The 23,233-nt window shown below is 40.1% G+C and overlaps 1 protein-coding gene across 2 annotated transcripts; it reads right to left on the bottom strand.

Moving 5' to 3' along the window:
- Positions 1 to 1,409: 1,409 nt before the first annotated feature.
- LOC101477961 (protocadherin alpha-C2) lies at positions 1,410 to 23,233 on the bottom strand. Of its 2 annotated transcripts, XM_004557343.3 has the most exons (4): positions 20,444 to 23,233; positions 18,054 to 18,112; positions 14,360 to 14,445; positions 1,410 to 5,392 (listed from the first exon to the last, which is right to left on the bottom strand). In XM_004557343.3, the coding sequence occupies exons 1-4, from the start codon at positions 22,982 to 22,984 to the stop codon at positions 5,079 to 5,081; spliced, it is 3,000 nt and encodes a 999-aa protein (XP_004557400.1). In that variant the 5' UTR covers positions 22,985 to 23,233; the 3' UTR covers positions 1,410 to 5,078. The 2 variants fall into 2 exon arrangements, with proteins under 2 accessions (XP_004557400.1, XP_004557402.1); XM_004557345.4 differs by lacking the exon at positions 18,054 to 18,112 and having other exon boundaries at positions 5,256 to 5,392.

The following is a 23,233-nucleotide window of genomic DNA, read 5'->3' as shown; positions in this document are numbered from 1 at the left end:
CGGAGATGTGGACTCCCAGGAACTTGAAGCTGCTCACACGCTCCACAGCCGTCCCCTTAATCATATAAGTCTTTTGCAGACCCGTTAGGGTGTTTCTTGTAAGTCTAAAGTTGTTGCCCTTGCCATCAAATATTTGAGAAGTTACTGAAAAGCTGTATGCAATTCAGCAGCTTCCAGAGTGCTATATTCTTGTTGAGTCACAATGGTGAAAACATATTTTAGTGAGGTTCAATAGCGTGCCATACAGCTGTAATATGAAATCCAAACACTTAAATTAGCAATTTTGTTTTTCATTTTAAAGCTGCATTCAAAAAAACCGCCACAAGAGGGCAGATAAACATTAATTATGCCCCTTCACTGTTTCTTCCTCTTCTATTTTTTTACATCACTGACAACATGTCAGTATGACTGCTAATTATCATCAGTCTGTTGGAAAGGGACTGACATTTATGTAACATTTTTTCCATCATACTGACCGCTCAAAGCAATTCAGACATACCTAAATCACATTTAACCATAGATTCATGCACTACATTGTTCTATGCACTTTAACCACGTTATCTACCTCACACTAATGAGTTAAAATCCCCAGTTAGACTAACATACGTGCTTTTAGGCTTTTAGGTAGAGTTTGATGTCTTTAGATATTAATTCCACAAAAAGAAAGCCTTTTTCTATGAAGCGCCTTGAGGCGACTTTTGTTGTGATTTGGCACTATATAAATAAAATTGAATTGAATTGAATTGCCAGGAAGTACCCAGAAGAAAGCCAGCAGGCCTGGTTAGAATGCTAATACAGAAAAAGGTGACCATGAGGTTTGAAGCAGGGACTTTCTTGTTAACCACTGCCCCCCTGTGCTACCCAGGAATGGAGGAAAGTCACAATCATGTACAAGTGTCTTCAGAATGAATTGTGTTAGAATAAAGTCATCTTTAAAGTAGAATTTGATGTCTTTAGATATTAATTCCACAAAAAGAAAGCCTTTTTAGTTATTACATATGCTGCAAACAAAATGCTTATTAAATATGAACAGTATGGGTCGGCTGCAGCAAGAAAGCGGAGGAAGGGTGGTGTGCATTAATTACTTCTCCAGACAGATGGAGCCAGTGCAATGAATAGATAAAGGCTTTTCCTATTTTCCTAAAGAAAGACAAGTCTTTGTTCAAATAGAAGGGATGTTAAAGTCCCACGTTAATCATCATCCAGTCCCCTTTTCATGGCTTTGCCAACTTTAAAATGTTTAGATCTTGTTGACCTCGGATACTAATGCTGTATTTTCTCATTTCCTGCATTCCCATATTTCAAAATTCCACTGTTGCAAAAGTGGAGAGGAAAAAAAGGGCGTCACAGTCTACTGAAGGAGAAAATAAGCTGTTAGTTCAACTGAATTCAAAACACTGTTTGAGATATTTAAGAAAAAAAAAACTTTATTTGTGACGTATTAACAAAACACATTACCAGATTGATTAAATCATAAGAATCACTATGATCACCTTTACAATGATGAGCAGGTGTACAAAAAAGTTATTAACAGATCTGCACTGTCACAGTCGACTGGTATGTGCCACTCACCGCCACACCCAACGACTGAGGAACATTCACTATACACAAGCAGAGAATACATCAACTTTATTTTTTTTTATTTCATTTTTTTGTATTTTGATATTTTTTTTCTTATTTTTCTGCCTTTTTCTCTACTGGGCAAGGGAAAGGTACAGAGGGTGAGCAAAGTATATAATTTCACAATAGTGTCTTTTTGATCATCATTTCAAAGTTGAACACAAGTTAGTTTAAGGACTGATTTTCTTATCCATGAAAATCATATGGGTAAAAACAGAAAGAAAAAAAGGCATTTCATAGCATAACACAATAGCATTATGTATATCTAGAAGATTAAATTTATTTTCAACATGATAAGAAAATGTGTTTCTTTTAGGTTTTTCCACAAATTGCTGCTGCCATGTCTGTATTTACTGTATGTTTGTGTCTGTATGGAGAGGTGTGTGTATTGTCTTTGAGAATGTGTATCAGAGGTATATGTAAATATTCCAATACGCATTTCCCAGTGGAAAAACATATCTATGTATATATATATATATAGTATCTATATAGGATCTGTTTCCTTTGCTTATAACATGCAAACAGCCACTTGGTGATCTGACAGCACAGAAGTACACCTGAAGAACAGGGCAGGTGAGGAGGGAATAGTGTGCATGGGAAGGACTGAGCAGCACCTATATACCCCTATAGTGATCGGTAATATGGTGGTCTAATAAAAGGAACAGCGAGGTGAGATTTTATGACACTTTCAATCATGTTGACGCTGCTCCCATTTCTACCACACTATGTTTATACACAATATCAGTGCCAAAACTTCCCAGCAAACTTTTTCCCCCCATATTCATGTGGAGCCATAAAGCAAAAAAAGGGAAATTTTAAGGTGATGCCAGGTGAAGCCAATGAACTTTTGTCACCTTTCAGTCACAATTTTTATTATAATAGTAATTATCATAATTTGAATGCAGCCTCCAGCCTCTTTGTACTGCAGCTGAACTGTACTTCCCAGTCAGAGTTAACTGCAATACATGTGCTTGTGCAAAGGAGAAATGACTTGCCCAATAGTTTCTTTGTCTCCTACACTGTATCTACACAATGGACTACTATGACTACTATTTTCTGACTCTCACTCCATCTTGCCTCATATCTAGCACAGCATAATCTCAGTTTCTGCTAAGCTCTCAGGCGTCTTCGCAATTCAGTGCATACAAGTCATGCGAGAGATGACAGAGCTGTCAACAATGAGCAACCAGAGGAGACATTCTGGCAGAAACGCCTAAACTCAGCTGAAGTTGAGACAAAAAAAATGTCTATGAGAGTGTGACATGTGTCTATATGTCTATGTGTCTGTATCTGTGTAAATATGCAAATACACACATGTTACTGTTGTACAGTTCATTGAAGCAAAGTGGAAAGATGTCCAACCATGTTGATTTGAGGAAACAGGAGTAGAGCGAGGAAACAGGCGGCGGGCAAGCACATCCTACAAGCACTGAAGCAGGCGAGGCAGTGGCGCAAGGCTTAAAGAACAACTATTTAACATTCAAAGACAGAAGAGGACGGATCGGAACAGAAATGAAGCGACAAGCAGCGTTCCTGCTTCCTAGCCATATAATACACTCCCATGTTAAGGGTGGCATTGGCCTTCAGTTTTTGGAGTTTCCACAAAGGGCTGCGTATTCTTTTCGTGTATTTTGAATTTATGTGTTCATGTGTGCGTATGTTTGATTTGTTGGATTGTGTGTAAGCGGCGGAGAGAAAATCAGTGTTTGTGTACAGTAATGTGTCTTTCAGACTGGGTGTGCTAATTCAGACCCTATTAACCTGTGTCACATTCCAAGAGAAGAAGCCATGTCAGGGGCTGGTTGCATCAGCTGCACGTAGGTTCCCTAGTTATGGCCGAAGTCGCCACAATCCCATTTCAGGCATTGCTAAAATTACAAGCGGTACCACTACAGAAATCTGTCCAAACGTAACCTTAAGTAAACGCTAAACATATTAAGCAAGCAATAAAGCAGGTGCAAATGATACAAGTCACACAAATGCACTCACTAACAATAAAGAATCTAGTTTTCTGCACGCAGCATTTTTTTTTTTCTTTAGCAGTTCCCTGCTGTTTTGCAACTTGAAGAGCCACAGCCATGATTTTGAATGTTTCTGTCCATTGTCTACACATTGCACAAACACTTTGGGCTATTTTCAACTATTTAGTGTGTCATTCCTTTTTTGTTGGCATTAGATTCCATGGAATGTGAAAAATAATACGCTGAGACTCGCCTTAGGTACTGTACCTAATCTGGTTAATTGTGTCAGTGCAGTAGCTACACTATAGTGTGATGAAAATACGGCTTAAAGCAAGGACAAAATTCGATGTGTTCAGTGTGAAACAGTTCCGAGTCTCAGCTAATGCATTTTTGTGCTATAGTCCATTAAAAAAAACAGGTAAAAAAAAACCCCAATAGAATTTCCAAAAACAAAATGATGTGCTTTAGAAAATGATTAGCCTTAAAAATGACTGGTAGAAAGTGGACTAAAACATTCAAATACTAGCATTTTCCTTTAAAAGTCAAATGAGAATCGGCCATGTTTTATGCCAATCTAGTCCCAAAACCATCCAGTATATTGCTATTACTTATTTGCTACTCATTCTAACTTTTAATAATATCAAAAGATCTCACCTTTGAACTCACGTCTTAATACCTACTCTATCATTGAATTTAGCGACATGCTAATTGCAAAGGAATTAGCAGTTATGAGGCCACCACTTTATACCCTAACCTGGGAACAAACTTGCGCATAGTTGGTGCAACCCAGTCCAGGTCCTCAGCCTCCACAATGTGCTATGTTACACTGAAACAGAGCTCTTTATTGAGCGTGGTCTAACTTCTTTCAGGCACCTTGTAGTCTCAAAGGTGCTAATCCTATGTTACGCATACTATATGCTGTTGTCTTTGCTCATTTTATTATATTTTTTACGCATTTATTTTTTATAAAAGCCCACATTTTTAGATTTTCTACAACGCCTCCATAATTCTGAAGACAATAGCCCCGTTTATTATTTTTTTTAATTTTAAAGTTATTTCTTTTACTTTTTACTTACCCTTGAACTAGTCAAAAAGGAGGAGGGCCAGAGATGTCATCACAGGCAGCCTCAGTGGACAATGGTCGTTACAAATAGTACACCTTTTTTGGGTGCTATTTTTGTTGTTGTTATACAAACTGGGGGTGGGGGAAGGGGTTGGGGAAGTGGGGGTGGGCAGCAAATCACAAAGGCTAATCTAAGACAATAAATCATTTTCTGGTGTAATTTGGTCCATTCTTTCGATAAAGAGCATTTGTTTAACAAGTTCGCATGACGTTTGGAGCCAGGCCTGGTCTAATGAGGATTTGGCCACTATACAATGTCTATGCAAATATGGCGCAAGGAGGCTCCCTTGGTTCTACAATATGCATTTGGCTTATTTTTCTGGCTCTGAAATTGGGTAGTTTGTTAATAGCTTTGCTGTCATATCACCACTTCTCTAGTCATCACCGCTTTCATCTTTTCCTTTCTCCTTCTTATCTTTCTTGTCCTTCTTCTTCTTTTTCTTCTTCTTGGCGTCCTCCTTCTTGCCAAAGCTTATGAATTCACCCTTGTCATCCACAGGACCTGGGTCGTGGCGGATAGAGATGATGGCTGGAGATCCAGGAATGATGAAGGCTTCAGGTGGAATCTCTCCTGGTTTCAGGGGCTGAGGAAGGCCATAGCCTTGTCCAGCGCCGTATCTGAAGTGCCAGCTGTTGCTGTTAACTCCAGCGCCCACTGGAGGTGATAGCTCTCCACCACCTTCTCCATCTACACACACGTGATTAAAAAATGGAAAAGAACAAAAAGGAAAAAGAAAAACAATGAAAAGAGAATAATTCATTACATTTTATTTATTTGTTAAAGGAACTGTTTAAAATTTTAGGGAATCGATATACTTAGCATTCTAGCTGAGAGATTCTGATTAAAAAAAGGAAAAAAATATTAACTTTTTAAAAACATCACATTACCTGGTACCCAGTTGCACCATAGAGATGCTGGTAAGCAGACTTAAATACCTTTAATGAGAGTTAGGCTAAAGCTATCCATTTGTTTCTAAAGCTTCCAAGCTAAACTATCCCAAAAGCCAAATAATGAAAAACTCAGCTAAATAAAATAAATGCAATATCACAGACCAAAATAATTTGGAAATCTTAAAGTAAGAGCAAAGTTAAATTGAAATGACAAAAAAGGAGAAAAGAGCTGAAATCAAAGCTATATAAGATATATTAAGGAAGTAAAATCTCAAATGAAAGCATCAATTGTCGAAAGAAGTGGTAAAGATGGGTAACTTGACTGATTTTGACTGATATCAATTTTCCATTAATCTTTTATCAATGAGGTGCATTTTGTTGGTACATTTACACATACGCGTTGTATACTCTTTCAATGCGGCCTTAACACGCAGCGATATTTTGATCGTTTTGCTTGTAAGTGGTAGAAGCATGATATGATACATTTGGCATTACAGGGTTAAATGTTGGCCTGACAATAGCCAAGATTCATATACTTTAAGGAGAGCAATGCAACCCAGTTCACTGAAGGGGACTGGAGGGGACTAACCTTTAAACCACAGGGATGTTTAACTTGGCAGTGCGATTTGTATTTGGATGATGGCTGCAGCATAATCCTACTCTCATTGGAAGCCAGAGACAAGGATTCAACAGTGCATGGATGTGAAAGATTAAGAAACCCAGATTGCAAATTGACAAAAAAATAAAAAATGAAGAAGGGATCTATAGCCTATATTGAATAATTATTTTGAAACGTGAGAAAAGGACCCATCTATTGAGGTCAAAGGGTCATACATTTCGTAATGCAAAAAGAAAGCGGATGCTAGATGAGATGAAGCCGGAGAGAGAAGGGAGAGAGAGCGTGAATGAGAGAGAGGCAGTAAGAAAGATGGGGGTGGGCGGGTTTTGCAGACACGGCGCTCTCAGGCTCACACCAGTTCCCTCTGCGCTGACCTACTTTCAGCCTGGATAATATTTAGATCAAAAACGGGCCCCTACAAAAAGATTCTGTTTGATTTTTCTTTGTAGGCTATTTATGACATTGCTGGAGTGCTGAAATGATTTCAACCACTGCCCCACTGGGAAGTACACTATTTTGAAAATGTGCGCTCTTCAGACGCACAGTGTCCCACAAAGTCCCCACAACGAGTCCATTGAGTATAAAAATATATAACACGTACAGGCTACAATGACAGCGGATGTAATGGTCTCTACTGAACTGGTCAGTCAGTCGCTCTGCATTATTGTGCTGTTTAACCTCAGTGAGCATATAAAGTGTATAGGCATTCTTCATATATGATTTATCATTGACTCATTGCAAGTACATTAGATATTAAATAAAGAAACTACAATGCCAGAAAGGGTCATTGATTTTAATATAGAAGGAGTAGTCAGATAAGAGAGAAATAAATTATTAGTTCGAATTAGTTTCTGCTTGCAGAAGTGATCATTTAATTATTACACATGTTTAACATTTTATAATTAGCACATAGAAGACAAGGTGATGGGAAAAAAAGCCAAAATAAAACAGAAACAATGGGGTATAGCCAGGGGTCAAATTGGGATTTGGCAGATGGGGGAACTGGAAGCTTGGGTGTCGCAGTGCAACGTGGGGGAAAGAATTACTTCGAAATAAGTCAAATAATAATTTGTTTAGCAAGCTCAGTAGAATTTTCTTTGCATGTAGACTGCGATCAGCTGACCTGTGCTGCTAGTCCAATATTCACTGCTTTAGCCAAACGAATTCAGCAAGATTTAAGGTGATATTTAATGGGGTAATGAGGAATTATAAAAGGTAGATTCAGTGAGTGAATCTAATCGGCATCATCATCTTAAATATACATTTCTGTGTGCTACCCTTATTGTAGTATAAGCTAGTAATAGTACCCTAGACGTAACCAGCCCAGCATAGTGCATCACTATATCAACTATATGTTTTACCGATGTTTAAAATGAATGAGGGTATAACATGTAAGATTCAAGTTTCTAGTCTATAAAATTTAACTTGCTGAGCAGTCCTTTGAAAATGATCTCCTTTCCTCTCTTTCTTACATGTTTCTCCATCTCTGACAGTGTCACACATTAACGTTTTATTTTCTCTCCGTGGGAAATACCGCAATTATCTGATGGATGCATTTTGTGACAAACTGTGCAGAAAGCGTTTGTTTGTTTGCTGATATTTGTTGAGCTGTTTGAAAAGATACATTCGAGTTTATGCTCCCTCCTGCTCAGCAGCTAGTTAAGCACTTCTACCAACTTTACGTCTGCGCCGTGAACGCATCACAGGGAAGAGAAAGGAAAAACGGGATGTGTTGAAAGTGTAAGCGCGCTGTGGGATGTCATTATTTTCTTACCAGTGAGCAAATACCTCCAGGCTGTCACTGAAAGCAATGCTAGTCTGCAGCGCATGAAAATGAACTCATTCAATAGTAATAAGCATTAACCTGCCTATCAGATTTTATAAGTCGCCAACTGTGGGAGCTGGACTGCTGTTCTAGATCCTTCCAGGCCACATTAACACCTGGGTATTGCTACTGAAGGCATGCAGAGTAATCTGGTTGACCTTTTTTCTTAAAATTCACACAACTTTCTGCATTTTTTTTGTTTCTTTGCTTAAATAACCAGCTTCTTAGTAATTATTTAGTGTCAGATGCTATTATCTCACATTAACATTAGTGGACTTACTACTAATAAACTCTAATGCCAGTCGTTTTAGGATTAGGATTATACCATTTGACAGTCTGTTAGCATATGTTTAATCTGTGCTCAACAAAGTCCGATTTAACTGATTCCATTGCTAAAGTGAGAAAGTCCACTTCTCATGTGGAGAAGAAAGAACTTTAAGTAATAAAATATGAAAAGATAGCTGCTCAGATGCACGAAAAACTGCGGAAGAAAATATAGTGCACTTTACTGCTCTATACATAGTATACAGTTCATTTTTATGTAACAGACACACCATTTCCTGTTACCTGATAAGTCCTCTTAAAGGAAGGTGATTTTTTTGCTTAAATTTTGGGAGTTCTAAGTAATATTGTCTTATCTGATAGTTAAATGTTCACAAAGGGTCTTTCCACATTTTAAATTTCATTTTTACAGGTTAATGTATGTAAACATGCAATGTGAAAACACAGTATTAAAATTAATTTGGGGCAAGCGTTATAGCCTGCAGTTTACTTTTCACCATAAAATTACACGTGACACAGTAGTTTGGACAGTAGTGGTGACACAGTAGTTGACAACAAGTCATTAAAAGGTCATTAAAATTTCAACCTCGTGTATTATGTATAATGTAGTCGGTGTAATTCGATGATTACCATACGAGTTAGAAACATTTTGTGTACTTTAAGTTTGTATTCTGGTGGTGAAAGGTCAAATTAGGAGTTCATCTTCATGGAATATCAAGTTTATTTAAATACATTTCAGGTGCCAAGGAAAATCCTGAAGTTCACCTATAGACTGTATATAAAAGAGACTTATCCATGTGATATGTGATGTCACACTGTTTGTGAATTCCTGTTCTGAAGGCCTGGGGTCCATTCTTCGTACCTCGCTAAGTAGGTTAGCTGGATTTGATTGTTGACGATTTCGCGTGATCCTGGATCATTTGGTTCCCCGAAGCTCATCCGGGACTTGCTGTCATAGCAACAGAGCCGTAAGCGTAAACCTGCTCGGGAGCAGGTTTACTTTATGTAAACAGGATTAGATCGCGGCCACGCAGGTATGTCCGCTTCATTTATACGAAAGCAACAGCGATATTCCACCACTGTTTCACCATAAATAAATATTATCAATGTAACTAAAGACAATGCAGCACCTGATCCATTTATTGATTTCACACAGATACATACAGGTCATTTCCTAAAAAAGGAAAATGTACTATTAACATTCTATCACATGTATGTGATTATTACAGATGTAATTCATATTTCAGAGTAGCAATTGCAAATTACTTTGTGTAATCAAGATGAGAGACCACGGCTATAAAAGCGAAGGTGGATTTGGGAAGCCTGTCGCAGCCATGTCCTGTCCGTATACGCGAGCAGCCCATTGCAGAAGGTGCAAGATTGATAAGGAGAGTCCTCAGAATCCAGCGTATATTGCGGGATAGACAGGATCCTTTAGCTCAGCGCGACAGTGTGCTCATAGAGAGATATCGATTTTCCTGTGAGGGTATTATTTACTTAACCAACTTGTTGACGAGGGGGTGCAGGACCACCACCTGTCTTTTTTTTGCTCTGCCCTTTTCTTGGTTGCTGTTATAAACAAACAGATTATTTCAGGGTCTCTTTCCAAGAGACGAAAAGCAATATAAGTGATAAATATTACCATTCTGTAGAATATTCTTATATTTCACTTTTACTTGTTCCCATGTTCAAGTGGGTCCTGTTGTGGCTCTAATGTGAAAGGGGATATAATATAACATATTATAATATAATGTAATATAATATTGGATAATATAGTGTAATATAATAAATCTACCCTACCGCCTACTGGTGTTGGCCAGAGGGGCCGATGGCGTGATATGGCAGCCTGGCTTCTGTCAGTCTGCCCCAGGGCAGCTGTGGCTACAACTGTAGCTGCCTCCACCAGTGTGTGAATGTGAGAGTGACTGAATAGTGGCATTGTAAAGCGCTTTGGGTGCCTTGAAAAGCGCTATATCAATCCACTCCATTATTATTGTTATTATTAAATTACTTACTAGTTTAATTTGTCAGCAACTTTCTGCCAGCCCTCGCTCCTTGCTTTTGCAGCCTTTGCAGTGTTCCCTTGCGTTCTGATTAAACTCTGAAACTCCTGAAATCCCTCACTCAAGAGTTCTTGCTCTGCTGCCGAAAAATACCGAGCCGAGCGCGCTCCGTCGACATTTTCGCCGACCAATCAGAGGGTTGCCGATCAATGTTTCCACTATCGATGCGTAGCCCCTTTTACGACACCCAGTGATGTCACATTACTGCGTCCAGCTGTACTAATCGTCAACAGCAGGTGTGTTCGGGGAACCGGAATAGCGAGCTCACGGTTAGCGCGATGGTTTGGTCTTGGATGTGTCATTTGATCTTGGATGTAGTGAGCGACGTACGAAGAACGGGCCCCTGATGCCTGCATGGCTTGTGTTCTTTTGTGTGTGTGCGTGGTGGTGGTGGTGGTGGTGGTGGGGTTTGAACAAGCAGTGAGCATATTTGGATCAATGGATATAAAGATATCAGTTGTCAAATATCAAAACTCAAGCAGAAACTCTTAGAAGGTCTATACCTCACAGCAAACCATATTATTTGTTAGATAACTACACTAAAAATACTCCAGAAGGTACCAGAGAGACTTCCAGTTAAGTGACTCAAATTAGCTGAGGTAAAGCTTAGCGTCTACCTGCAGTCAAAGGGGCCATGGGCCTAATAATACATAGTGTTAAGCCTTTAAGCAATTTAAACAGGTGATCTCAATATATTAAAACTCACTCTAGAGTTCCCATAAAGGCCAAATAATTTCTGGTCTCCATAGAGGCTGTAAAAACATTTATTTCTGCTGTCTGGCAATTTACCATTGGGAGGGAGGGATTGGCTTAACCTTTGAGCCAGCGCTGCTTAATTTTTCATCCTGAAATGTTGCTACTTGCGTTGGTGGAAACATCTGGATCTATAATCTGTAGTAAATAAATGTTTGGATGATCTTTAGATTTTCTACAATTTTAATTTTGATTTGTAACCATGTTACCATTACCTGCTTAGAGTACCAAATGTGTGTGGATATAGTATACACAGAGCAGAGGTCAAAAAGTTTGTATTTCTCTGCATGATGTACAGAGAAGTACAATATCCACTGACACAGCATACTGAAACAAATGGGTATCGCGTTAGTGTCTTGGAACATTCTAGGGCTTCATGCACTGCTTGAAAAAAATCCAGACCTCTGGCATTGTTAATTTAAAAAACAACCCACGTTTTAATTCAGACATTTCCTGTTTAGGTGTATATAAGCTCTTCATGTCACAGAGTGCAAAATTTTAAAGAGCTTTGCTGCCTTTGTGCTGCTGTTTATCTAACATGCTCCAGCCAGTGTTTCTTTTTAACAGCCTATACTTCACAGCAAATGGATTACACTGTAACTGCTAGTGAGCAGGGAAGTATAGCGAGGAGCATGTAGTGGCACCTGATGTGAAAATATAAGGGTGTCGGAAGCCTCATTTGGTGTAACCTACATTTAAAATAGGCTACTCCGAGACACGGTTCCATCTGAAATGAATCCCTCTGATGGTTTGTGGCACACTGACATGCGACAGTCACAGTGCTCGTACATATATGTGACATGTACCACATGTATTCTGCATAGGAAGCATAAACTTTGCTTTTCCACCTGATATCCTCTAAAATGCCTTTTCTTTCTTTCTTAAAACCACGATTTTGCCAAGTCCCCTTCCCCTTTACTCCTCTGTTTTTTTGTCTCTAAATATTCCATTCAGAGATATGACCGGTTGCTATGGAAACTGCCTTCGCCCACTCCCTGCTGATGGAGGGTGCGGCTGCTGCAGCAATCTCTCAGTTAGACAGTGTTGCCAGGCAACAGGTCACATGGTGTTCCCTAGCAACACCACTACTGCAGGAACCTGCCAATCCTCTTAACCTTTCTCTCTCTGTTTCTCCATCCCCCCACACCTCGCTTTTTTTCCCTCCATCCCCCTGTACGTCTCCTCTGTTCATCTTCTAATCACAGTTTCTTTAAATGTTGCCACATCTTTCTTTTTTTTATGGCACTTTCTTGTTTGTGATAACAGCACATCTCCCCCTCTGGCATCACACAAATGTCTCCTCATCTGCACCAAGGGTCACTTACATAAACACAGTTTTGAAGGTGCCACATTTAGATGCATCACAGCATGTCGGAAGACTTCATTGTGATAAATCGCAGCAAAGATTTCTGGCACAACTTCACCTATTTCCAAGGTGCATGGAGAGGATGAAAGAATTCACAATGCAGGAACTCCAGCAACACTTGATGGAAGATGAAGAACTTTAATAATTGGCCAATTATTAATAATTGGTCAATTATTAAAGGCTTCATTGTGATAACAGTTTGCTACAGATGTGAAAATGTGTCACAATAAAGGATGACGTGTAACAGAGAGGATAAACTTGTCTGTGCTATTGCACTAAGCCACTTCTAAAAATGTATTTCCTAATGCATCAGCAACAACTGGAAGGACCGCAGTATGCTGAGCACTCCGCTTAAAGATAATATTTGAGACAATATTTGAGTCTTTATAGGGGCGGAGTTGGCCAGATGGTTTCCATCTGCTGTAAGTAAAAAAATTGCACATTTTTTGCTGCACTCTGGCAGAGGGGAATACACTAGAACTGGGAAATGATGCAGCTGGTATCTCAAACAATTTCCCAACTTCCTTTTATACAGAGAGAAAAAAAATCTTTATTTATTCATGTTTACTGACAGGCAGTAAATTCATACTCTGTCCCTGGTTTGCCAAGTGATTTACTGTGATGCTACTCTTCACCCTCAAGTGTCTACGTATGTCCTAATTCCTGAAGCCAGACAGAAAATCAATGAATGGAAGCGGGGGTGGAAGAATAGGGGGACGGTTCACAGTGCTGAAACATGGTTTTGAAATCTTGCTTACCAAAGTCTTCCAGCCTCTGTGCCCTTGTAAAGTTCCACACACAAACTTTTAAGCATTAGCTCTAAGACACACTTTCTGTAAAGCACAGGTCTATGAGTCCAGCTTTCTTTACACATCAGTTGTGTTGCAACATTTTTCAGCACTGTCACCCACTCACTAACTCATTCTTATAAGAGACAGCTGCCTTTTCTGATTTCTAGCTCTTGCTTGCTGCTGTTGTGGAAAGTGACAATATTCTAGGTATGAAAGTGCTCTGCATAAGGGTCCAACGGCTCTGGTGGCTATCTGACTATGCATGTTGCTTGGCCTATGGAACTCTGCATACATGCTAATTTGTTTGTTTGCTGACAGTTACATGATGAGACAAATGTCAATTACTTATTTATGGTAAATATTAATGGTGGATAAAAAGTTATAGATTAGGGTGCTGGTTTAGCTGAGTGGGTGAGCAAGTGACTGGTTCACCTGCTCAAGTCTGACCCGTGGCCTTTTGCTGCATGTCTTCCCCTCTCTCTCTCTCTCTCCCCGCTTTCCTGTCTACCTACACTGTCTCTATCCAATAAAGGTTAAAAGGCCAAAAAAATGATCTTACAAAAAAAGTTGCAGGTAGAGATTGAACACGGGTTCTTCTTCAAAAGAGGAACCTGTCAAAATTAGGAAAAAAATCTTTAAGATTTTGGCATAAGGTGTTGACCTTGGCAGTGGGCTTCACTGTTCAGCTGCCCTTCAAGTTATATCATGATGTAAGGACAAAAACAGCTTCTCATCCATCAAAAAGTAGAACTTTTTCCTTTGCTTTATTTTATTGTTTTGTATTTTATTTTATTTCATTTCATTTTATTTTGTTTTATTGTGTTTTGGATTTTTAGTCTACTTTTTCTTGGGACACTTTTTTCTAATGTACAGTACTTTGGTCAACACTGTTGTTTTAAATGTGTTATATAAATCAACTTGACCTTGACCTAGATGGTTTAACCCAAATTATATTTTGGGCATCTGAACTATTTCTAGCTAAATATTCTGAACTACATCTAACTAACACAAAATCAGTTAAAAAAAATCTTCATCCTGTATCCTGATTCCTACATTTCCACTCACCTGCAGCACTAGATACAGTGGGCCAGTTCTGAACCAGCATGCCCTGGGCTCCCTGCATCACAGAGGACTCCTCCATGTGGACGGAACTGAAAGGCAATCACATTTAGTCAGTGAAAAATTTGCAAACATTCAAATATTTAAAAATAGGACACATTTTCCTTAACATTCGGAGATTTTGTTATGAAATTCAAATGATTGTTGGTGCAGACCCTGGAATCCATCCACAACTGAGCAATTTAAAATAATAGTCTAATAAGATGACATTTCTGTTTAATATAAGGCAAATTAAGTGGTATTCAAATAGCTTAAAAACTTTCAAACAGCAATACTGATTATTTTAGACATTGACAGTGGCTTTCTGGCTCTCCAGAAAGAGAAATTGTGGATACATTCATGTGGTCTTGTTGTAAGTGGGTACAGCCCCCCACCCCCACTTTAAAAAAAAAAAAAACCCAAACCCAAACCCAAACCATCCCACCCTTCAGGCTGAATACCTGTGCTTTGCCTCATATGACAGAATATCTAAAGACTCAGGGCTTTTGTAATGCATTTAAATTGGTCTAGGAATAGCTATGAAGAAAGACGGAGCACATAAAAGAATGAGCGACTTTTCACAGAATAGAAATATGCATACTGACGACTACTGTAGGACTACATGAAGTGCTCTTTAAACTTTGCTGCTTATAATGGAAACTGAAAATAGCTGTTCTGTCCCAGATAACCAGCTGTTTTATGTGGTTGTGTTTGTGGTTGAAGTTGACCAGGATTAAGAACCGCTAAAACAGTGCGCACCAGTATACACTATAACTACACTAAAATACTATAACTATGGCCAAACACCTTGCTACATGAAAACAGTGCCACTTGCAAAGAATAACAAAGGTGCACTGCAAGTCTTCATTTTCATTCATTTTGGAGCTTCCATGTAAAATATGACTTGACGGATTTCTGCACTTGTAATCGTTCCATAGCTTTTGAAATTTATAAGCATAATGAACTATCCTGATCCATGCTCAGTGTTTTGAATAGTAATTGAATATGTCTAAATGACTTTGATATCACAATAGAATAATGCATAAAATGCATATGTTTCATTGTGTGCCTTTAAAAAAAGTAATTCAACACTTTAAGTGACAAATACTTTCATATTCACTTTGAAATAATAGCATAATGTAGGTTAATGTAGTTGTTACATGTTTATACAAATACATAAGAATACTACTGATGGCAATAGTATATATAGAGCTTTTCAAATGTAGAGCTTTTTAAAAAGATCAGTTAAACCAGTGAAAAAGTCATTTAACAGTCTATCAATCAAATTTTTTACTAATTACAGATTCAGTACAGTGTGAGACTTTGTTTTGCCATCATTTTTGGGTGTGCTAGCTTTTCATCTTCCCTGTGATCTTTGTTTCACCTTGTGTGTGTTAGCAGGGGCTGAGCTATAAGAAGCACAGTAGGGGAGAAACAGGTGAAGTGAAGACAGCAAAACTATTTAAGTTAAAGAGCACTTGGTACTTTTCTACGAGTGCAATAAGCCTACCAACAAATGTTAATCCGTTTGCATCCAAGGATGAACAGATGTCGATCCCAGATGTCTGAAAATCAGGCCAAAAATATCAGCATTTTCTAAATCAGCCAACCTGAATCTGCCAGCAGTAACAAGGTTGCTAGAAGTTCTCCTTCTGATGATAGGAAAGCTAGTTCTGGCCAGTGCCCTAGCAACCCCCAAACAAGAGGAAGAGATCTGGCTTTCACCTACACTGGCTGCTAGAGAGAAAGACTAACAAGGGTACAATTAGGTGCAAAAATAGGAATTTAACTCAGTTCTGAGAAAGAAAAACAATTATTTTAGTTTGTCCAATTTTCTGAGTGACTGAGCAAACCTGCCCCTTTCCATCCTGGTCTCCAGTTTTTAAGCTAAGGGAAGCCAACTGACAGCTTGCTTTATAGCGTTATCTTTACCACGCTGACACCGTGGTGTGAAAACAATCACATTTGAGGAAATGCATTCGGCAGAAAGTCCAAATATTTGATTAAATATGAGTGTATGAGCTTATATAAAACTGACACACCCACCCTAGCAAAAAATCTTTTCCCTCATCCATTTGTTATACATATATAGTTAATTGTTGTTGACTAGGTTTTTCTGCAGCACATTAATACTATCATCTGCAACCTGCATTATCTTGATTTCCCCATGAAGAAAAAATGACCAGGTGTATTCTAAGCAGTTTGATGTATACGAATATGACACAGAAAGTACTGATGTACTGCACTTCTGTCTACACTCAGAATATGGGTCAACAGTGCTGGTGTTACATGCTGTTACATTACAGCACGCCTGTGTTGTGGCTAAGTGTTGATGTGAGCCATCTCTGTGTCTCTGTGTGTTTTACAGTCACTGTCATTTAAGAAGTGGCAGCGGCAAATTGCAGTGATGATTTATCTGAATCCATGTCATGTAACAGTGACTTGATGACAGAGTGCACATGATCCATACAAATTAACACTAATATCCAATTAAATCAACTTAGACTAAGAAGATGACTTCACAAATGAGCGGTAAGCACTGGTACCATGAAATTTGGGAGAGTTTTGCAGAAAGCATAGGCGTGTGAATAGTAAACACATTAATTCCTGATGTCCCTGCTGTTTTTAGATCAACTTATGGGGAAATAAATGACATTTTCTGACATAATCATGGGAAAACTGTTAAGTTTTGTTTTTGGGTAGAATTTTTTCTAATCGTTGGTGCTTTTTTCTATGATCCTCTTCATTTCAGTATTCTCTGATTTGCAGCTAATGACACTGCTTAAAGTGTAGTGCTTCATTAATTAGATATATGTAGGTGGGAATACTCGAATATTCATGAAAGAGCAAGCACACTAAAATCACAGCAATCTATTGTTGACACAATACCTAGGAGAGGTTTCAAGCCCAAATCTTAGAAATCATGATTTTAGGAGAGGATAATCATGGCTAGAGTACTACAGTGTTTGTAGACTTAAAACAATTCAAATGTTTTAGTTTAATATGTCTTTGGAGGTGTTGTTTTGTATGGATTTGGTCTAACAATAAGAAGTGGAAAAACTTAGAGATGTAAAAAAACATCATCTTTGCACAATAATATGTGATACACAGAGAAATGCAAACGCATGCATGGGGTGGTGGTGAGGGGCAGTTGTACATGCAGACACTGAAGCACATGTGCATGTGATAATCTAGGAAATGTCATCATCTGCCTGTTTGTCCTTCATGCTTCCAGCTTAAAGACTGCAAGTGAGGGAGTGATGCTCAGAATGTAGATGACCTATATAGTATTTCACTGCAGAGGACCAAGGCTATGAATCCAGTGACCGAACCGCAAAGGCCTTTTCCCAAAGGGAGAGGTTGAGGTTAAAGGTTCAAACAAATGCTTAGGCGCCACTCACAGTCATTTCTGAAAAGCTACAGCATTAGTGTTGCAGTAGCTTTTTGAATCATTTCCATAGAGGTGTAGGGATAAATGTAACTGTAACATGTGAATAAATCATTTGCTTGGGGAATCGTATATGCTATAGTTGCAAGAGCAAAATGAGGGGTCTCTCTAATGGTGCAGACTAGATGGCGGCAGGATGAGTAGAGTGGAAAGGTGGAACCTTTTTTGAGATGATAAAAAGTTGCACAAGACTTTAACGTGGAAAATGCTTACCTCTGCACCCCTGCCCTCAAAGATGCAGAATATCTCCAGTCAGCATTCGGGGCTTTGGGCTGAGCGAGCAAGAGGGAGAGAGAGGTTGCGAGAGAAAAGAAAATGAAGGAGAGAGAGGTAGAGACAGAGAGGGAGGATGAAGAGAGTAAGTTTAGCTTGATCTCATACTGTGCAGAGCCATGGCCTCATCAATTAATCATGATACGCATCCCAGCTCTGGACGTGATAGGAACACTGCAGTTGTGTCACTGATTACAAGCACAAACACACACACTTATGCACGCACGCACGCACGCACGCGCACACACAAACACACAAACACACACACACGAAAGGACTTTAATAAGGACAATGACTGCAAGCCATATTGACAGCTTCTGGACAGTCTCTCATTCCACTGTTCTGTAAATGTGTGAGCTGGGAGAGTAATGCCCTTTAAAGGAATACTATGATGACAGTACAGACTGATGCGTATGTGTTTGTGTGTCACTGGAGTAAATCTGTCTGCTCCTGATGAACCTAGCTGAGTGCTTCAAATTCCCAGCAGCCCTCTGGTAAATAATTGCCTTTAAACTCCAATAAAAAAGAGAGACCAGCCACATCCACTATCTCTGGCCTGCATTGGTCCTTGCTATATTAAGATACGGCTATCTCAGCTATCAACACATAGTATTTATAAAAGTATTTCCTCTTTACTTGTGTTCCTTTTCTGAATATCTCATCTAAAACATTAAATTATCATTAATCAATGGTAACTGTATGGACACATTTTAATAGTACATAGCACATTCTATACTTGCACTGAAAACCTGATAAACAAAATTCCACATGAGCACAGAAATTTAAAAAGTATTGGTGAAGTTCAGATCTGGGGCTTGAGGCTATTCACCATTGAAAGCCTGCTAGGACTCCCAGAAATAAGTGGAAGTCCCAATATGACTTTGGTCATTGTAGATTTCACTGATGATTCTACATTTAAGTTCAAAGAACGTCCCCCTCTTTGCAATATAAATGGCATAGAGGGGCAAGTCATTGTTTTAATGAGCTAAAGCGCTATATAAATACAGGCCATTTACCATTTACAAGTTAATGCTTCACAGCCATTAATTATGCCGGACTCTTTCATAATCATGTTCTTCATGAGTAGGCACATGCACAACGCTGAATTTAAAAAAAAGCTGTGTTTAAGAAACAAACCTGCGCTGGCAGCAGCAAGTGTCCCAGATAAAGAAAGCACATCATGTTCCTTAGTTCATATCAGGGGGGAGTATTTTTTGCTGGTAGACCCAGCCCATTTGAGTAAATTTAATTTGCAAGGCTGATGAACACAGTGTGGAGGTTAATTTCATTTACACTGCTACACTTGTCTTGATCAGATTTATTTTTAAAATAACTAATTTACCAGAGACTGCCACCTGCTAATTAAGACAGGGAACTCGTGGAAAATCCAAACCTTCAACATCATATAAATTAAAAAACAACAACAACAAAAAAGCAAAAAACTAAAAATAACTGAAAAAATGAATATTTGCATCATCAGCAAGCATTAGTGATAAAAGCAGAATGTGTCACCCCAAACTTTTTTGCAAGAGTCATTTAAGACATAATCTAAATGACTTTAGAATAACTTTAAAATAAACACAAATGGAAATAATGTGCTCAGGAAATCACATAAGCCAAACCCTTGATTTTAATATTGCCAGTTAAAAAGCTCTATTATTAAATGAGGTTAACTCATTAATGATTCTCTCTTTTTTTAAAAAAAAATCACCCAGAAGTCATAAATGCAATACAGCCATAAAAATAAACCTCAAAACTAACCATAATCAGAAATCAAGTCAGGAAACCCCAACTGCTCCTATGTCACTGCCTTACTCAACACAACAAAAACACAGACAAATCAAAACTGCATGCAAAGAGGGTGACCAAGTAGTAGGAATGATACATGACCTGTTCCTGGTGTAGACGTGATGACAATCTCAAGGTGAAACACAAATCTCTGAATCATCAGAAATAACATAGGACCCTTGAAAAGCATCACAACTGACACTAATTCGGTGTGAGTGCTGAGCTAGGCTACACTGAGTGAGTTTGCAGTGCAAGTGGGAACTAAACAAAGAGACTGAAGCTTGCAGGGATTCAGTTCAGGAGAGGGTAAAAACCTGATGTGCAACATGTCATCTCCCTGCAGCAACAAAGTGACAGTGACAGAGAATATGGTAACACTGCACACTGGCACCATATTGGAATGAAAAGTCCGGTTTGGTATGTTTAAAAGTGCCTAATACTGCTTACACCTTGGTCAAATTCAAGACACTTTTTAAAACTTGAAGGTTCCTGACCTTCCGGCTATGCGAACAAAAGGTAAAAATAAAAAATTCATGACCCACCTCTGGGCAGATTTGGAGGGAGGCATCGGGCATGCTGAGTCTGCGTACAAATCCACTTCCACTGGTGAAAAAGCGGTCGGCACCGCTGCCCCAGGTGCCGCTGATGGGTCGTCCTGTGTTGTAGAACATGAAAGTGTCACTGCCAGACGTGGCAGTCAGGCAGGTCTTGTAGCAGTAAGTCTTCGTTAGGGAGCCATTCCCACGTACTTCGATGTAGTGAGGCTCCACTTTAAGGTCTCTCCGAAGCACCACATTGTTATTAGGCTGGCCTGGAGCTCCACTGCTGCCACCTCCGCCAGCACTCACGCTGCTGTTCCCACCATCTGGAGGGGGTTTCTGTGACACACAGCATGGGGAACAGGACCCAGGCTGGGTGCAGTAGGCGTGGCAGCGGACAATAGCCAGCACCACCACAGTGACCAGGAAAACAAAGGTCGTGGCACTCAAAGCCACGGTCAAGTAGACGGTCACTTTGGACAAAGGGATTGGGCCTTGAGGTCGCATAATCCTCTTGGGATCAGACACCACTTTTGGTGGCACCTCCATGACTGCCACGTTAATAGTAGCAGTGGAGGAAAGAGCAGGCTGGCCATGATCCTTTACAAGAACAGTTAGAGTGAAGGAGGTGGAGTTGTCTTCCAAGATCCTCCGAGTGGTCCTGATCTCTCCGTTGTGTTCATGCACCTTGAACAAGTCCGGGTCAGTGGCTGTCTCCAGCACATACCCCAGCCAAGCATTTGGACCAGCGTCTGCATCGTATGCCACCACTTTGGTCACCAGGACACCAGGTTCGGCATTCTTTTGTACCGTCTCCAAGGAGCGCGTGCCATTGCCAGGGGGGTTGACTATCAGTGGTGCATGGTCATTCTGATCCATTATATAGATGTAGACTGTGGCGACGCGGCTGAGCGGAGGAATGCCCCCATCTTGGGCTTTGACCTGGAAGTGAAACTCTCTCAGTGACTCATAGTCAAAGGCTCGCAGGGCATAAGCCTCCCCTGTATCGGCCTTCACAGACACATATGAGGTGACAGGAATGCCGTGGTTGTTGTCATTGAGCACTGTGTAGGTGATGCGTGCGTTCTCTTTGATGTCGGCATCTCGAGCTTTCACAGTACACAAAGAGGCCCCGGGGGCATTGTTCTCAGCCACATAGACTGTATATGAGGTCTGTTCAAATCGTGGAGGGTTGTCATTAACATCTGCCACATCCACCTGTATAGTCTTCTGGGAGGATAGGGGAGGATTTCCTCCATCTGTGGCACTCAGAGTGACATTGTAGGCATCAGTGGTCTCACGGTCCAGAAAGGCTGAGGTAACCAGAGTGTAATAGTTTCTGAATGACTTGATCTTGAATGGAAGGCCTGCTGGGATCTCCAAGTTCACCTGCTTGTTAGCTCCAGAGTCTCGATCAGTAACACTAATAAGGGCCACAACTGTGTCTGCACGGGCATCCTCCCTCACGGGGCTCGACAGAGATGACAACACTATCTGAGGGACGTTGTCATTCACATCCACAACCTCTACTACCACCTTACAGTGTGCTGCCACAGCACCGGGGCCCCTGTCCATTGCCTGAATGTACATCTCATAGGAGTTAGTCTCTTCATAATCAACATTGTTTCTCACTCTTATCTCTCCTGTATTAGTGTCCATGCTGAACATCTGCCTCACTCTCTCCGGGGTGTAGCTGCTGAAGGAGTAATAAATCTCCCCATTTGTGCCCTCATCCAGGTCAGTTGCATTCAGTTTGATCACCAGGGTGTCTTTGGGGGAGTTTTCTAACACTTTCACTTTGTACACTGAGCTGTCAAATGAGGGAATATTGTCATTTGAGTCCAGTACCCGGACACTGATTTTAGTCGTCCCCGTTTTTTCCGGCGTCCCACCATCCACAGCACTTAGAATTAATTGATGGTAAGGCGTCTGCTCGCGATCAAGGGGCTTTTTGAGCACAAGCTCGATGTGCTTTGTATTTAGAGAGGGTTTGTTAGAAACCAGCGCGAAATGGTCGTTTGTGCTAAGCTGATACATGCGAACAGAATTTGACCCAGTATCTGGATCTTGAGCGTTTTCAATTGGGTAACGAGACCCCGGTAAAGCAGACTCTATTATTTCCAATTGATACTCGTCTCTGGGGAACTGCGGCGCATTGTCGTTGGCATCTACAATCTCCACCTCGACGTGGTGCACTTCAGTGGGGTTTTCAATCAGCACCTCTAGATTAATGAGGCAGGTGCTGGATAAATCGCACAGTGCCTCCCTGTCAATCCTTTCATTGACAAGCAATTTCCCATTTTTGGGGTTGACAATCACATTGCGTTTGCCGCTGTTGGAGGTTACCTTGATTTTTCGGGTGGCGAGCTTTCGAATATCCAGCCCCAAGTCATGCGCCAGATCACCAACCAGTGCCCCATTTTCTAGTTCTTCTGTAATCGAATATCGTAACTGTCCAAATGAAAGGCCACAAAATAATGAAAATATCACAAAATAAAAAGGCACATTATTCCCTATCCGGTTGCACAGCCCAGCCACAGCCATTGCAAGCTCACAGGATCCGCAGACGGATTAAATGCAGCCTTCCGCCTTTTTAGCTTGCAGTATCTCGCATCCCAGCACCTCATTAAGGTGGGCTAATTGGTCTCCCGGTAAATGAAACAGAAGCGGCTCATCCACTGTGATACCCGGCTGAAGCGAATCCTCTCCAGCGCATCCATATTACCTTTGTCCGTGAGGCGCTTTTTTTGTCTCCAATGCGCGCTGCTGACGGGTGTGTTTCCCTGTCGCTGG

The sequence above is a fragment of the Maylandia zebra genome, linkage group LG10, assembly GCF_041146795.1.
Source record: "Maylandia zebra isolate NMK-2024a linkage group LG10, Mzebra_GT3a, whole genome shotgun sequence".
NCBI lineage: Eukaryota > Metazoa > Chordata > Actinopteri > Cichliformes > Cichlidae > Maylandia > Maylandia zebra.
Note: the sequence above shows the minus strand (reverse complement) of the source record. Positions and strands in the feature narration are given on the sequence as shown.